Source organism: Haliotis asinina, chromosome 11 (assembly GCF_037392515.1).
Source record: "Haliotis asinina isolate JCU_RB_2024 chromosome 11, JCU_Hal_asi_v2, whole genome shotgun sequence".
Classification (NCBI taxonomy): Eukaryota; Metazoa; Mollusca; class Gastropoda; order Lepetellida; family Haliotidae; genus Haliotis; species Haliotis asinina.
The window spans coordinates 19,433,424-19,452,717 of record NC_090290.1 but is presented as its reverse complement, the minus strand read 5'-3'; the positions used below and the strand labels follow the sequence as shown (position 1 = coordinate 19,452,717).

At 42.1% G+C, this 19,294-nt stretch overlaps 1 protein-coding gene across 1 annotated transcript in view; it reads right to left on the bottom strand.

The window, feature by feature from the left end:
• The window catches only part of LOC137256103 (uncharacterized), a 129,835-nt gene extending 128,910 nt beyond the window's left edge, over window positions 1-925 (bottom strand). The window contains exon 1 of the mRNA XM_067793801.1: window positions 386-925. Within this exon, the coding sequence (XP_067649902.1) occupies window positions 386-464 (79 nt within the window). The 5' untranslated portion in view covers window positions 465-925. The remainder of the gene's footprint in view (window positions 1-385) is intronic.
• Window positions 926-19,294: the final 18,369 nt, after the last annotated feature.

Sequence of the window (19,294 nt, the reverse complement as noted above, 5' to 3'; positions counted from 1 at the left end):
ATATTCATTCATGTCAGATAATAATCAACATGGGGAGCGTCATGGTCCGTGAAGCAAAATAAAACGCGGGTGTATTGAAAGATGAATGCAGGATCCTCCTTACAGATCACCTGCAGAGGCGGATCCGGGATTTGGAGAAGGGGGATGTGCACATTAGTCACAAAATCCAAAGTTTAGGGGGAAATTCTTCTCAGGGAAAAATATTCGGTGGAGAATTGGGGTGATCCTCCACATCACATCACATGCCACCCTCATCACCCACTTAACGCTCTGGATCCGCCCCTGAATTCTGCCATCCTTTATATGGGTTGACCCTAACAATAGAACGTTGTTGGATAAGAGATAAATGATATAAGCTGACCCTGATATTTAAAGGTTGACGTACCTTGGTTGTGGTTATATCCCTCAACAGCTGAAAAGAAAACCACGCACAAAAAGCAACGTATCCAATCCATCGAATCCATTTTTCACTCGGCGATTATAGTTTATAATAAAATTCCAAATGATCCTCTCACATCTTAAAGAGGCTCTGTATTCATGTGTTGATCGGTCGGGAGACGATAGCTACTGACGAAAACAGTTCGTCAGCAGACGATGAAACTCGAGAACTCTTGAAACGGAGAATGAAGCAGACGACACTTTCCCGCGCTTTTCCCAGGAACGGCAAACATGCACTAAGGCGATGCCGTGGTGTTAGTAGGAGTGCACACAGAATATGGAACCCTTCCACTCTCCCAACGATCGCGTACAGATCAGCTGACGACTCGACCAACACTCACAGTTAGACGCGAGTCAGGTCTATTGTTCAACGGCTTGTGCTGTCAGAGCGCTGTACGGGCTTTGTTGAGAGAGCGCAGCTAACAGTGTAGGCTATTCTAATGGGACTGGCGTTGGAGGAACGAAGTCAGAATACACATGTTGCGATTATCGGTCTTATGGCAGAACAAATTCGGTGTCTGTAACGGAACATGGAGACACATTTCATACAGACCGTGATTAATAACGTTTGAGTGTTGCTGTTGTTTATTGAATGTTTGTCTTTCCAGGTCGTTTTGATTTATGACCAATATTTGTGGGCAGGAGGTATCGGGTTTTGCTTAATGCCTTTCGGATCGGTGTTGTAAGTCAAGTTGATTATCAACACAGCTTCTAATGCAATAACTGTTGTCAGCGTTAATTTCCCGGAACAAATTGGGAATAGTTCTTCATCTTTGAAGTAATTACACTGTTCACAGAGAAGGAATTCATCAAAGTGGAATCGACCGCGATGATATGACATTTCAATGGCAAATGTATGGGATTAGAGAGTTAGTGAGTAATTTTATGGGTTCATTTAACATTTTATTATTTTAATCACGATGAGATAGTTTCATATGGCATTACTTAGTGAGTGACTGAGGTTTTAAGCAGCTTTTACCAATATTCTAGGACAAACGCAAGAAACGGGTTTCACACATTTCACCCACATGAGGAATCGAACCTGGGCCTTGGGCCTAACGAGCGAACGCTTTAACCACTTGGCTACCCCATCGACCCTTTAGTGGGTGGAGATTCCGAATCGGTGTAAATATTACACGCTGCAACTTTGTTATTGTCATTGTGTATAGATATATTGCACAGAACATAGTATCTGGAACAAAGTGACAAGCTCGGAGCTAACACGTTCGGCTTGAGTGAGTGGGTTTGTAAACTCGAAACCATTTCTGATGTATGACACATGTATGCTGTATGACACATGTATGCTGTATGACACGTATGCTGTGTGACACATTTCTGCAGTATGACGCATGTCCGCTCTTGCCGTCTGGACCAGGTAAACCAATGACTGATATTATAAGCAACATCTAATGCCGTCAGGATACCATGACGTGCAGTCAATCAAGTCAAGATACCATGACGTGCAGTCAATCAAGTCAGGATACCATGACGTGCAGTCAATCAAGTCACCAACCTAGAACACCAGATCCAGAGTCTGAGGATCTGATATATCCGGCAAACCCGGGCTCCAACAATGTCCAGGGTGGACAAGGATCGTGCAATACTAATTTTGTGTATGGTAAGACTTCCCCTTCATACGCACGCACACGTACGCACGCACGCACGCACGCACACACACACGCACGCGCGCACACGTCTCAGGTACTGTTCATATACTAAATAGCTGCATAATGTGATGTGGATAGGTGTACACTAAAATTATTCCGCTCGTAGTAATTCGGTTAGACCACTCCTTGAAGTGAGTGAGTGAATGAGTTACATGTTACGTCACAATAGTAAAGCAATATCACCGTGGGGATGAGCGGGTGATTTTATGGGTTCACTTAACATCTTTTCATTTACGACTTGATGTGACATTAGTGAGTGAATGAGTGAGTGAGGTGTTACGAAACTATCAACTTCCAATATTCAACGACGAGTTTCGACCATTGTATCCATGTAGGAAATCCAGGTCTAAAGCGAACGCTACCACGCAGCATCACTCTGGCAGGACAATTATGGAGCCTCTTTCTTATATTAACCAAAACATGGAGCCTCTTTCATATATTATCCGAAAACATGCTGCCTCTTTCATACATTAACCGAAAACACGCTGCCTCTTTCATATATTAACCGAAAACATGGATGAAATATTACGTACCTTTTTCAGAGGCGTTGTGTAAACGAGTAGGTGAAACTTGTGATTGATCACATGAGCATTGTTCTACATGGATAATACACCATTACACCAGTACGTCAGTTCGCTGATCACGGCCACAGAAAGAACGCGAATGAATGTTATTTTACGCGACATGAAATGCAGTTGAAATGTTTTAGCGGGACCCTGTTGATAACTAAGACTGGAAAACCAATGGTCTTACTTTTTGGATACAGGGGGACGTACTATCAGCCAGGCCAACCATTGTGACCAACCGATCCTCATGAGGCTACTCCTAACATATACGTTCATGAAGAGGCTGTGGTGCGGCCTAGTGGTTAAAGCGTTCGCACATCACGCCGAAGACCCAGGCTCGATTCTTCACATCGACACAAAGTCAGAAGCCTATTTCTAGTGTCTCCCACCATGATATAGCCGAAATATTCGCTGAAGGCAGCGTAAAATTAAACTCACTCACTCACCTACCTGATGTCAGGTATGCCAAACTGCTATTAATACGCGGCTTGTCTACAGGAGACATATTCCCCAGATTTTTTGGGTGAAGCTTACAATTTTTAATATGATAGTTAATACACCTTTTTGCAATGAATCCAGCTTTGACCAGACGCATCGTTACTAGACAAACGACACTGGCATTTTCATGACCACCTGCGCCAGTCTCAGCCTGTCTGAGAGTCCCTAAAGCCCATTATGTTTCTACCAGCCTAATCCTCATTGTAACCTTGAAGCCCTACATGAAGCAAGTCTAGATTTCCTCTCACCGGGGCTCCTTTTCAGTATAAATAGGTTGTTTGTTATTGCTCTCAAAATCATTTTACATAAACACTTTTTTCTACAACCGCTCAAAAACTGAGAACGAGGCTACATGTCATCTGAAACAAGACTTTTCATATGATATGTCATTATTTCGCTGGTAAGACACACCTTGTGGGTGATATCTGTCACACAGGTAAGTGTTTCTTATCTAATTTAATCAACAAGGACGCATGTTTTACATCGATTTGATCATGAGCGTACGTGTTATTAGGAATTGGACGACCGGTCATTGAAAGCGTGATATCATCTCTGCGGCATCTCACACAGAAATAACACCGAAGTCATTCAGGCGATTCTATAGGGTGATAAAACGTGATTACTGTGCGTTAACGTCATACATGTCTAATGATTCTTCATGAAAAATATGTTGCTATTGATTTCAATGTTTCTTCAGTGTAATTGTGATTCCTTAAATGGCAGCTACAGTGACATTGCGATGTGACGTACAACCAGTGCGTGATCGTTGTAGACACGGATTGACATTAATGAGAAAGTATAAACCTTTCACATCTCAAAAGGAGAAATTTGTGTTTTAGGTATGTCTAAAAGTCTATTTGTGGTAGTATGCCACTTGGGTAGCAAAATCGTTAAAGCGTCCGGGTTTCATTCCCTATCTGGACACACTGCTGGAAGTCATTTTCCGTTGTCCCACATCGTGATATTGCTGGTATATTGCTAAAACCTGGGTGAAAATATACTATCACTTCTACCATCTCTACTACCACAACCATCTCTACTACAACCATCACTACTACTACAACCACCTGTACTACTATAGTCACGTGTACTGCTACAACCACTTCAACTGCTACAACCACCTCTACCACCTCTACTCTTACAACCACCTCTACTGCTACGACTATCTCTAGCATCCAACCACCTCTACTGCTACAAACACCTCTCCGCTCCAACCACCTCTACCACCTCTACTGTCACAACCGCCTCTAACGCTCCAACCACCTCTACTGCTACAGCCACCTCTTCCGCTACAACCATCTCTAGCATCCAACCACCTGTACTACTATAATCACGTGTACTGCTACAACCACTTCAGTTGCTACAACCACCTCTAGTGCTACAACCACCTCTACCACCGCTACTGCTACAACCACCTCTACAGCTACAACCACATCTGCCGCCTCGACTGCTACAACCACCTCTTCTGCTACAACAATCTCTAGCATCCAACCACCTCTACCACCTCTACTGCAACAACCACGTGCACCTCTACTGCTACAAAAAACCTCTACCGCTGCAACCACATCTACCACCTCTACTGTTACAACCTCCTCTACCGCTCCAACCACCACACTGCTACAACCGCCTCTGCTGCTTCAACCATCCCTACTGCTACAACCATCTCTACCATCCAATTACCTCTGTCACCTCTACTGCCACAACCACCGCTACTGCTACAACTACCTCTACTGCTCCAACCACCTCTAAAACCTCTACTGCAACAACCACCTCTACTGCTACAAACACTTCTACTGCTACAACCAACTCTACCGGTCCAACCACCTCTACCGCCTGTCACTGTTACAAAAACTTCTTCCACTACGTCTGCAGCTACAACGACGACTTACACTGCTACAACCACATTTATCACCTCTCGCTGTTACAACCCTTCTACCGCTTCATCACCTCGAGTGCTACATCCACTCTTATAAGCTACAACCACTTCCGCAGCAGCACCCACACTGTTACAATTAATCATTGAACCTACCAGACTGTATAAGCTCACCATGGACATAACAACACACCTCCATTAAACACTATTAACAACGTTAATATGCGGAACGATCGTCAAGTAGCAATCAGACGGGGACGTCGGTAACAACTTGCAATTGTGCGTTGCCCCCGTTCCACGACATGACAGACACTCTATTCCTAAGTTTCCACCAAGCAGAATATATGGCCACCTTGACAAGCCCTTGTTTGGATGGTGAGTTGTTTTGCGCCGCATCACCATCATCCAGTTACATGACGGTTGTCTCTAAAAAGTCAAGTCTGGACCAGACATACCAGTGCTCAAAAGCATTAGCGTCGATTTACGCAAATGGAAAATTATGACATGTGTCAAACAAGTCAGCAAGTCTGACCACCCGATCCCGTTGATCGCCCCTTACGACAAGTATGGGTTGGTAAAGACCAATTCTAACACCTATCGTCACGGGTCATCTTGGGGTTTTGCAGTAGTTTGTCGGAAATGCTTTAGAAACTGAGATCTTTGTAGTAGCAGCAAAAGTGTCATTGTATATTTTGAAATCGTCAATAATACACAAACGTTTACATGCAAAGATCATCACCACCGTCGACACCACGTCTCCGTACGCCATTGTTTTGTCGTAAGTGAGAGTAACGTCCCTTGGACCATGTAGCCAGCTGTCGCAGTGGATGTGAAGTCAAATCGTGAATCTCGAAAAGAAAAGATGGTTGATATTACTGTTAATTACAATTAATTTCCTAACACTGTCACACAAACCATCTGCTTTCCTGTTGCTATGACTACTGCTGCTGCGGCTACCTGTACTTGCGTTGCCATCAATATTTCTTCTTCACGTCTACGATCCTCAGTCTTTTCAAGAATCTTGATGAGGTCAGCAAATCCCTCTGTAAAATCTTCAAACCACACTGATGATCGTATACGCAAGTGCGAGTTACCATTAGCGCTTACAACGAAAAGGACGCTCCGAATGCTGTCGACAACGTTTAGTTTGAAGCAAAACCAGAGAGCGCGTAAAGTGTTTTCGAAGTGAACACATCTTAAAAGGGCATACTTTCCTGAAATTATATAGATCTTGATCGTTTAGACCTTGTTCACCTTCACAGTTCTACAGTCGTGGCATTTTTCGTCGATACTGGAAGATCAGGGTGACCTTTTGTAAGCAGATTCTCTAGAACTTTTAATCACGCGGGCGGACCAATATTAATATATGAATTGACTTTCACTGCCCCAAGGTAGCGATGAAAAGACTTTTTCAAAGGTTGATGGTTATCAGGAAAAAACAACGAAATTTGGCGCTGATTACAAACTTAGCCACAAGGCAAAACACACATTGTTGTCTGAAACAATGTAGATGGGCGAAATAATAACCGACCGACTGCGTGTGGCAGCCGTGTGAGACACAGATTGATATGAGAAACCCCGAGTATGTTGCAATGTGCTTAATACTAAATCATGCCTACAGAATGAAAGAGATATTGTCTTGGATGGAATTGGCTCTTAATTGGGAAATGAATGACGATTAATGGAGTAATATTATGAGTATTAGAAATGATCAACATGCATTTACAGGAAGTGTAGAGGGTTCTAAGTCTGACGGTTGAAAGCTTTAACCACAATGCTTGCAAATACGTTCAATGTAAAATAAAAACCTTATAATTAACGTCTAAGAATGAATTAGGCCAAGAGGAAATAAGAATGGAACTTAATGAGTGAGAGAGTGAGAGAGGTTAGGTTTACGCAACACTCAGCAATAGTCCAGCTACATTGCGGCGGTCTGTATATAATCTGGAGGCTGGATCAGACAATCCAGTGATCAACATCATGAGATTCGATCTGCGCAATTGAGAACTGATGACATGAGTCAGTCAAGTCAGTGAGGCTGACCACCCAAACCCGTTAGTCGCCTCTTACAACAAGCACAGTCGCCTTTTATGGCAAGCATGGGTTGCTGAAGGCCTATTCTACCCTGAAACTTCACGGGTCAGTGGAACATAAACACACATGGATAACCACCAAATGATGTACTTATTTTTGTTCTTATGAATTACATTAGTAACAAACCCGTGAAGATCCTGGTTAGAATTGATCTTCTGTAACCCATGCTTGTCGTAAGAGGTGACTAGCATGACCTTGTCAGACTTGCTGAGTTGGTTGGCATGTGTTATCGTTAGAAAGACAGCAACGTTTCATATTCTTTGATGGTGGAAGAGTAAAGACATGCCCTAAAACAATGTGTTCCACAACCAATCTTCTTAATGTGTATCATTCTTAATGTCATTCGTGAAGCCCATTTCTGGTGCACCCAGTCGTGATTTTGCTGGAATATTGCTAACATCTTAAACTTTACTCATTCACTATAAATTCCATTTAAAGACCTGCCATGTCATCGTATCCCAACTGCATAGATGCTCATGCTGTTGGTCACTGGATTGACTGGTCCAGACTAGATTATATACAGACCGCCGCCATATAATTTACATTGTAGCTGGAACATTGTTGAGTGCGGTGTAAAACTAAACTCACTCACTTACTCATCGATAACAGTATTATCATCGATGTCATTGCCTTAAATCTTGAAAATGTTTCTTGGTCAATATATATATATTTATGTTTCAAGAAAGCAATACAAACAAGTCTCTCGAACTAAAAGTCATAGCAGTATTTTACGTCGGGAAAAAATGTACAGCGTAGAACTTTACATAGTATACCACACTCTTAACATTTTAACATAGCGTTATCATGGTAAGAGAAATGCATGCATCGCCCAAAGTGCGTGATCGTGTATTACATATACTAAATATACACAAAACCCATGACCTTATTAAATACACGAAACATATATAAATTGCGTGACATTTATATTGTACTAGTATTTAGAAAACGCATGAAACATACATCATATGAATTTTTTAAAACAAAGACATGCAACAAAATGTAAGAAAGGTAACCCTATGTCCCAATAAAGACGAATTATTGTATAAACAATGAATTAAACGCTTGTGATGTAATATGCACTTATTCAAGCCAGTCTATAGTGTGGACGTTATGATCTACTGAAAACAACTTATAAATACATTTTTCCTGGCTCCCTGCCAGGACGGAACGGATTTGATCGGGCGTGGAGTGTGTTGAGCCACTAGCTTAACAAATGTCACCATGCGTTTAGCATACGTTATGACTGATAATTAAATTCCCCGTGTATTTGTATAATATGTCCCACGCCCTTTATTATGATATCTTGTGACAAACGCACGGGTCACGCCGACTGCACTCCTTTGTTTAGCGGAAGCGTGTGGACTCGTGGTATTTAAGATATGTTTACGTTCCGCTTCTGCGGGGAGCTCGTGGGGATCCCTTACGCGTTGTTTACATGGTTGCTTAGCAACGGAGGTGAAAAGTAACAAATGGGATGCTGCAAAAAATATCACATGGAGTGCATTTCCCATAAGCTTTCGCTCACGACAACTGACACATGCACGGGTTATCTGTTTGTTGTGGTCAGGCGTTTTCCATCTTGTGTCCATGACAACAACGATGTAGATGCTTTATGCGACCTTGTCATCAGACGTATCATCTATATGCACAACATGCAGAGACCTTTTTAGTTGTCTGGAAATTAGACCTACCACGCTTCGATGGAACAGACTGGGCGTGAATGTTTATACGCATGTGCACATGTTTATGTGACAAGCATTTCCGGTCGTCGTGGGAATCGTTCAGTATATGTTCTGCTTGCCATTCATTCCTACTCTGTATCAGGATAAAGGCGCCGTTACTTCAAACGTATCGCTGCATTTCCAAGGTCTTTTATTTTTATTCCTTGAAATTGCTCTTTTTCAGGTAATATAGTAGACAAACGTTCAGGCTCTGAGCATATGAATTCGATAGAAATAAATAACACTGATTCAATTTAAACGAGGCCCTGGTGAAATTCGAGATATTCAGAACCTGTGGAAAATGCAGCGTTAGTTTCCTTTTTAGCTGTATCATTACATTAAGGGAGCGGTGGGGTAGCATCATGGCTAAAGCGTTCGTTCCTCAAGTCGAGGACGCGAGTTCGATTCCCCAGTTAGTTTGAGTGTATTAAGCTAGAATTATTAAAACGGCATATAACCCCTGATCACTCACTACTATTAGGAATTCTATGAAAGGAATCAGACGTTTACCTCTTAGAGGAACTCACAAGGATGGGTAGATAAACGTTATAGCCAAAATGGAGTTCTAATCCACGATCATAGAGCTCACATCTAAGGGAGGTAACTCAAAAGCTAATTGTGTCGCCTTTGTGTTCCACTACTCTAAATTAGAATCATTCGTTTACAAGCAGGGTTCTGCCTTTGGCGCAAATTGCATCACCTGGCAACTGTGACTGGATGATGTTTTGTAAAATGTTTATGCTTTCTTCCTAAATGTATATGCTTCCAATAAAGAAAACGTTGCGCGTTTTAATATTCAGTGCTCATGTTTCAAACAATGCTGAATATGACAACAAATAAGTTCAAGAGAGTGAAGGGGAATTGGGTGTAGCCTATAGGTTAAAGCGTTCACTCGTCACGCCGAAGACCCGGGTTCGATTCACCATAATGGAAGAAGCCCATTCCGGCATACACCCGCCATGATATTATTGGAATATTCCTAACACAGGCGAAAGGCTAAACTCACTCACTCACCCTCTGAAGAGAGTGATATTTTGGTATATGGTTCCTTTAATGCCATATTGTGCACACATGTGTATGTCATAGCTGTCGAGGCCGTAGTTAGACGGGCTGTTTTTAAAAAAGTAATATAAAACTCCATGGGAAAATACATGACTTTGGTTTTGCATATCCTTGAAGACCCAGATAAGAACAACCCTGTGACTTTTGATACAATATCGATAAGGAATGTCATGAAGAAAAACAGATTTATGGTTATAGCTTTTTGCACTAAATATCCGAAGCAGTCTAAGATTTCATTGCATGGAAATACGACCTCCTGCAGTGCATCTAACAGCTGTCACGTAATGGGATATGGCTGTCGTGGCAAGTCTTATATCATGAGATATCTCTCTCGTATATCACGCAGACACAGGTGACGCGTAAAAGCGCAATATCAAACTAATGTTGTTATGGTCCATTATTGAACATGTGGTTTGTTTAAACAGGTGAAAAAATGCTACCTGGAAATACCGACTAAAACCTTCCAAATCCCCGGTTTCATAAACAATTCTTTGTTGCAAAATCAATATCGTGAAGTTCCTGTTCCGTTGAGATTACAGAGTCGTACTGGACTTTCTCGGATTTCATTCTACGAGCGGTGAAATGACCCAGAAACGTTTCATCACCAGTTGTGGTCTCGCGCGAACCTGACCGGGATAAAGTGTTGCGTTGTCAAGGAGTTGATGCTGTCGTCAGGGTTCTTGGGTGTCTCTATTCCAAGCGTGTTGACATACCGTTATGATTCCGGAGCAGAATAAGTCCTGGACTTCCCGCTTTAGAGTACAGTTCTGGTTGCCCTGGTGATATTACTGGAATATTGCTAAACAAAGCGTAAACATCTTACTTTCTCGCTTGAGTGAGTGAGTGAGTTTAGTGTTAAGCGGGGGCGATACGGTAGCCTAGTGGTTAAGGCGTTCGCTCGTCAAAAAGGTTCGATTCACCACATGGGCAGAATATGCGAAGCCCATTTATGGTGCCTCTCGTGGTGATATTGCTGGATCACTCACTCACTCGCTTTTATGCAGATATTAGTAATATTCCTGCATTATTGGCGTCACATGTTGTGGGGCCTCGAACTCCGCACTTCGGCATGAGAAGCGAAGGCTATAACCAATATGAAAACATCTTTTGCAGGGTCAAAAGTAGCAGAATAGGTAATTGTAACACCCGTAACTTACCATAAGCGTACCATCGGTTGTTATATTGGACGGGATCCTGCTTAGAGCACTCCCCAAGGGCCTCACTCATGGCGGGGATCAGTCATATAGCTGTAATATTAAACAAACAAACAAACAAACAAACAAACAAACAATAAGGTCTTTCCACGTTCGAGATGTTCATATGGCCTATCATGGATCACAATGACTAACAACCGAGGTTCGATGCCCTTTCGACTAAAACAAATGTGCAAGTGAAAAAAATACCCTGCTTTTTTATCAATACTCCAGCCTTGTCACGATACCAGGAATAGGCTTTTCAGAATGTATCCATGTAGGGAATCGAACGCATGTCTTTAGCGTGACGGGCGGATGCTTTAACCGCTAGGCTACTCCACTGCCCCTCAACGATGTCCATAGCATAGGCTCAACGATGTCCATAGCATAGACTCAACGATGTCCATAGCATATGCTCAACGATGTCCATAGCATAGACTCAACGATGTCCATAGCATAGGCTCAACGATGTCCATAGCATAGGCTCAACGATGTCCATAGCATAGACTCAACGATGTCCATAGCATATGCTCAACGATTTCCATAGCATAGACTCAACGATGTCCATAGCATAGACTCAACGATGTCCATAGCATAGGCCCAGCGATGTCCATAGCATAGGCTCAACGATGTCCATAGCATAGGCTCAACGATGTCCATAGCATAGGCTCAACGATGTCCATAGCATAGACTCAACGATGTCCATAGCATATGCTCAACGATTTCCATAGCACAGACTCAACGATGTCCATAGCATAGACTCAACGATGTCCATAGCATAGACTCAACGATGTCCATAGCATAGACTCAACGATGTCCATAGCATAGGCTATGATTTAAGAAGACGATGCACCGCGGTGCAAAAATATCAACTGATTCGATGTCCTTCCGTCCAAATCGAGTTAATTGAAAGCGAAAGCTTCTGCTGCAGTATGAACTAGTATCCCTGTGGATTCATATCGATGTATGTGTATGGGTGTGCGTCTGTGGGATGGGAATTTGTTTGTACTGGTTGCACTTTAGTGGCGCGGAATTATTCTCATACAGCACAATCCCCAGGAAACAGAGATGCAAGTTGTTGATACCACCTCTCACCATACGAGATGGAATATATTACAATTATTTCTGATTTATTATTATTATTGTCCTCAGACTCCTTCATCTGTATTGTTGGGTAAGACGACTGTTTAACCATACGATTGAGATGCAAGTTCGGGGTTGATTCCAAACATGGGCCAATATGCGCAGCATTCCCTCTATGGTATTGCCGGACTTCACAACACTCCTCGGTCAAATGGTGGTAGGGTAGCATAATGGTCAATGCAATTGCCTGTTCGATATCCAACCTACAAAATGTGTTCCATCCACAAGGTTTCGATGAAGATGCTAAAAATATCATAAGCACCACTCGCTCACGTCGGCGTGGGAAGAAGGGAGATAACTCTTTCAATAATCTTTCTCACCACCACAATGCCTGTTCAGTAATGTTAATGTTTCTATAGGTGAGCGCCGCTTGGCGGCGGAGATACCTGGTATCCTGATATGGCTTATGTATTTGTTTTTGAAGGTCTGGGTTCGATTCCCAACAAGTGTATTATGTGCAAATCCAACCAAGGTGTGATGCTGAAATTGATACACTACTGTGCAACCAAAGAAGGAATACATCCATGTTTGATACAGACCAATAATTAAACAAAAAAGGATATGGATGAGTGAGTTTAGTTTTACGCCTTTTTAGCAATATTCCAGGAGTAGGCTTTTCTCATTGTAACCATGACTTTGGCGTGACGAGCGAACACCTTAACCATTGTACCACCAGAAAGTCCCTTACACAAACAAGCCATTGTCACTGGAAGATGTTACATTTCATAGAGATACTAGATGAGTTCTAACCTGCATTCTTTCAGTGAATACTTTCAGACTGGTAACGTTTTCGTTACCAGGGTAATTTACCGATCAAGCGAAGCGAATAGCTGAAAGATTGCGGCATAATGCAACATTTACTCACTCACTCAGTTTTGAAGTGTATATTTTCTTTTGCGCATCGGTTTAACCGATACTGTGTTAAACACCATATAATCACTTACTCCTAAAAATATTACGCATCCGGAATAAAAGTACCTTAACGGAATTAATTAAAGTTTTATTTTCATAAATCACTTTCATAGAAGGAACCATCAAAGACCATTCCAATGTTATCAGACAACAACCTTGCTGATCGGAACTACAAATCAAACTGAACCACCAAAACGTCATATATTTCAACCCTTGCGGCCCTGTTTGGAAACTAAGAAGCATATTTCAGCAATCAAAATAGCCTTTCAGCACACCAGGGCAAAGCCATAAAACGCATATCGTATAACATAACGCCTTTGGGTAGTGGGACGTCCCTTACTCCAAACGTTTATCATTCGTGTCCACTACACCGTTAAACTGTGTTGTTGAGCTAAACGTTCTTATTTATTTTGTGGAGGGACCCCATAAATTCGTTATTTAAAAATTAACTTCCCGTGAATATTCTTTGTCGGTTCATTTAGCTTGATGTTGGCACGATCTTCGCGTCGAAAGTAATGGCGTTACAATGTAGCCTGCAGCGCTTGGAGCCAAGCTTTTAAAAACTGAAATAACGTTGACCGTGATGTAATATAAAGTCCATTACTTCGGCTTGGATAGTTGGAACAGGAATCGATTTGTGTCTTAAGTGTTAGGGAGAGGAAAAACATTAAACATTAAACTGGATATCTTGATGCGCTCCTCAGGGTGAGAACCCTTTTTTTATGAAAGCTTGGTTTCAAGTTTCACTTTTTTGTCAGTTTTAAGTTCCTTGTTGTTTGATGTTGTGAAATTTAGAATTTAGAAAATGTGAACACGCGGAAGCAAAAATGGGGAAGAGACATGCGTGTACAGAAAAAAGGTTTACGAATCATAACGAATTTATTCATATTGACAGAGCTTGAATCCCCACGTATATACTACTCAGAATTAGCTAAGGATCACTACATCGCTGTTTACTGCATCTGACGAAAGATTCAATTACGCGTGAAGACGTATTGCTTGAACAAACAACATGTGACCAATGATCGCAAGGGAAATATGAAGGTATTTTAAAACAATTAGCGAAAACATTTTTTTGACCCTGTGATGCTAAGAAAGCCTGGCGTCACCGTCCAAAAATGTTTGGATGGTTGCCATGAGGATACTTTTCCAGTCTTCAGAAAGAGCATTGTCGTGTTCCCTTCTGGAGTCCGTTTTACGGTTGTTCGACAGGGTTATTTGTGTGGTGGTTTGGTTGAGTAGCCCATTTGGACCATTGTCTCCTCTGTTGATTTTGTAGCTTAATGGTTGAAGCCCTCGCTCGTCACGTCGAGAACCGGGTTCGATTCCCCACACGGGTAAAATGTGTGAAGACAATATCTGGCGTTCCCGCTGTGATATTCCTGACATATTGCTAAAGGCGGTGTAAGAATAAACCTTCTCACTCACTCACTCACTCAGCTACGTTGGCATGAACGTGCGTTGCCATCCATGAGAACACTTCCGGTCCGATGGTGCCAAAGTGCACTATGTCATTCCTGTAGCACACGCCTAGCGGTGGGACATGGATATCTGTTCTTCCATCTCAACTGATCGGACCCAAATAATGGCAATGCAACACGTGAAGGTGGCATCTCTGTAGTGTGTGCTGATGCCTGGAAAGCGAATCCAGGACCGTAGAAGCTGTTTCCTACTGTCTGAGCTGAAACGTTAAAGAACCTGATGATGAGAGTCACAAGGTGGTGGTGTCTGGGGGAATTCAAGAAAGGCATGTCTTTCCCATGCATGGGTGAACACTGTCAACCATCTGTATTTCTGGTAAATGGATTCAATCGTTCATCGTAGTATACTGGATCCTACTTTGGCTGACACCAATAACACAAATTGACGTGTCATAGCTACAATACAGCTATAAACCACACATATCGTGGTGATGGAGAGTTTTGTATGTGTACATGTATTCCAGTTATATGGCGGCGGTATATAAATAATCGAGCCTGGACCACACAATCCAGTGATCAACAGCATGTGCATCGTTCTGCGCAATTGGGAACCGATGACAAGTGTCAACCAAGTCAGCGAGCCTGACCACCCGACAAATCGTAGTGAAACATCTCTATTGCTATTATTCGCGAAGTTACTTTCTGGTTTCGAGCTGTTCATTGTACTATTCAACTCTCGACTGTTCGTGCTAAAGGAGTATACCAGTATCATGTCGAGAGACACTAGAGATGGGCTTCATGCCCTGTACACACGTAAGGAATCGAAAGCCTGGATTTCGAAGCTCTCTCAGCGCTAAGATAGTTTTAAGTTGATGTTAATGTATGGCACTTACGACTATCCTAACGCTGAGAGAGCTCCGAAATTCTAGGTCCTGGTTCTCACGTTCACACGCTTGAATGTGTAAACAAAAAATGCGTTTAACAGCAAAATAAACGCACTTTTAAAAAAACCAAAACGAAAAAAAACCAACCCTGTAATCTCATAAATTAAGCGTTCTTGCCTATATCATCTATTAAAAAAAACAGGGTTGCGTTTTTGGATGGCTTTCAGTATACTATAGATGAGTCACGAAAATACCCTCACTTTTTCGGTCTGTTACAAGTTACAGTAGTGTAACTATGACCCCACTTACTAAGCCGCGAGCAAAGAAAGAACAACACACTACGCTTATAACGAAATGCCACATCCAACGAATTGATGGATATAAAGAACTGACGGATATAACGAACTGACGGAAATAACGAACTTACAGATATAACGAACTCCACGAACTCGCATATCGAACGAACTGGTGGATAAAAAGAACTGACGGATATAACGCGGCTAAACCGAAATCAAATTATTATCCCTCGTAGTTCGTGATAACCCTAGTTCAGTCTAACATAAAACAATTTACAAACGTTATTTAGAAGTTACCAGCCTGAAAACAATCTTTAAACACTGCACCACATCATCATCATCATCATCATCATCATCATCATCATCTTTGCACTCTCTTCTACACATGATATCAACAGTTTCAGCTTGGCACGACACTCATAATCAAATCTGAGATTGGGAAAAACTCCAACAAACTCGCGCGTTAATACTGACAAGATCTCGGCATCGCAACTCAGGATGTGATTTGCCTGCGGCTCCAAGCAGGCCCTACTTGTTAAGAACTTCTGAAATTTTAAATGGCCATGGAGATAATTTCCTGTTTTCTGCCGATGTGAGGAGAAATGGAAATGGGATTTCATTGTCACTGTGTCGGAGTTGTCATGTATCTGGTAGCAATGCTTCTTAGTTTGATGCGCGGAGGAGCGGATATCTTGTCAGGGGTATGATGGGAAAAGGCGCAGTGGAGCACTCGTGGCTGCATATGCAACACCTACACGACGTGTCACTGGAAGACATGTGTCGTCCACGTCGACCACGATGGAGCAGGGCGTTACGTGTTCACAAATACTCTGGCAGCAAGCAGCATGAAGATGTTTTTCCCTAAAGCGTCTTTCTTATTCGTTTGTGTTCTACTACTACTACTACTACTACTACTACTACTACTACTACTAATACTACTAGCCCTAAGCAACCCATGCTTGTCGTAAGAATCGACTATCGGACTTGCTAGACATATGGCGTCTTATCTCCTTTGCAAACGTTAATTGATTAGGGCAGATACTGCTAACGGGCAAAATTGGAAAATGGCTTATTACAAAGAGCGGTTCAAACAACAAACGACTTTTGTCTACTACTTCTACTGCTGCCGCTACTACTACTACTAATGCTACCACTACTACTACTACTACTACTACTACTACTACTACTACTAAGCAATCCATGCATGTCGTACGAGGAGACTAACGGGATCGACAGGTCAGACTCGGTGACATGGTAGACACGTCATAGCATCCCAATTTTGAAGAATGGTGCAAACAAACAAACAACAAAAACGACAAGCAAACCAACAACTACCACTACTACTACTGCTACTGCTGCTGCCGCTGCTGCTGCTGTTGCTGCTGCCGCCGCCGTTGCTGCTACTACTACTAATTAATTACTACCAATCCACACTATTACACAACCATCCAGCCAACCGCCTACCACTACCACTAATTCACTCTCACACTCAAGTAATTCTGAGCATACCACATCGAGCGAATTGCCAAATCACATATGTCTATGCTTTAAGACCAATAACCATTATCAGGACAAATCTGAACTGCCAACCAACAATCACACAATTTAAGGATCCTGGTTAATCTAAGGGGGGTAACCCCGCACAGGAAATCATTATTGCTCGAGGGCGTACACCGTTGCCTACGGCTTGTATTAACACCACTATACGGCTCGCTATTCAGCCCAGGCTACAGTACTAAGTAGGAATCAATGACAGGTCGATATCTTTGCATAATAAATCGGATTTGATCAACGTACTGAGAGCACATTTGCGTTGAGGAACCAGCTCCGCGAACCTAAATAAAACTCACGTCAAAGTGAGTTTAACCAGACTATCGCTAATGGCTCTTAAATAAAATATCAGTTCGGTTAATCCCATTGGGTTCTCTTTGTGTCTAGTAGACAAATAGTAGGCATTGAAACTTTGCCCTATATTAACCTTTCCTCAAAGTCTCGAAACACAAGTCCAGATTTTATCATGCTCCGGTTGCTTATTAAATGCAGTGCTCCTTGATCTTTTCGAACAATTGAGCTGTTTCCCCCTTTTTATTATTCAGAAGGGAATGGCCGTGTTCTATAATAAATTGTTCCTTTAGTTTGTTCTATCATGGTACTTCTCGGAAACTGTCAGAATGGCATTTTGTGAAAGAAGCTTGGTTTTTAGCATGAGTGAGATGGTTTCAATGCAGTTTTGAATGTATTTTCATTGACAATAATGTGAGTGCAATTGTGAAAAGTGACGCTGATCTCACATACTTACTTAATTTGTAGCTGGTTGGTTGGTTGGTTATGTGCACAAGCATCAGTCCACGCAAATGGGAAACGATGACATGTGTTAACGAAGTCAGCGAGGCTAACCACCTGATCGAGTTAGTAGCCTCTTACGACCACCATGAGTCGCTGAAGATCAATTCTAACCCTTTCCTCACGAGTGTTAACACTTTGTAAAACCTAAACGCAAGGACAAGGAGGAAACCAATGACTCTTTACTGAAATCAAACTAACAGTAATAGAGTCCTGGCACGCCTAAGGTAGGCAACTCCCACAACCAGTCATTTGCCTGATTTCCTCTTTCGATGGAAGGGAATGTAAAAAATTACATCATCAAATACCGAAAGTAAATATTTAGATTTCGGTATATACTGTTCTTAAAGCGCACAGAGTAGCGAATGTAAGTGGATATACGGGCACCAGAAATGAGCCTCACACATGGTAGGTTACATTCATCATCTTTACTGACAGCCCCTCTGTACACCGTCTTGGGTCTCCCGCTCGCTGTGATATTGCTGATGCATTGCTACAAGCGACGTAAAACTCTACGAACTCACTAATGGTATATTCTGTGTCTTGCTCATTCACTCAGGCTTGACATCACTCACTCACTGGCATAGTCATGAGTGGTGAGGTGAGGTGAAATTGTGTTTACCGTCGCAGACTATCTCGCTCATCTGCCGACCTGCATGCGTGTGTATGTGTGTCTTACTTTTCAACCCAGACTTAAGCTGTTTTATATTGCTTGCTTACTGAGATACCATGTCGCTGGTAAGCATCTATACCTTCTCAGACATATTATGCTCACTCCGAGCCGACTAGTCCTTGCTGTAACTATTAATGCTGCAAACCGAAACACGAGTCTCATTAACCAATTCATACAATGACCTACTTTTCAGCTGCAGCCGATCCGAATTTTCTCGACTGAACGTGAAGAGACACTACAAACAACTGTGCTTACACTGAAATCGAATTCCTTGTTTCATAAGAAGATGGTATTTACATATTAACCTTAATTTCAAAGCCTAATAAATTCGTATTTCTATGTTATATTTCGATGTTTAGGCAGCGTCACAGAAATGATTCACAATTCACAATTCACCAGACTAACATCCTTTATGTGTTCTTTGCGCATTCGCTTATTAAGTATATCTGTAACGTACACTGTGACTGATATATTGTTAAGGACAGTAAAGAAAGCCAAACCTTTCATTTC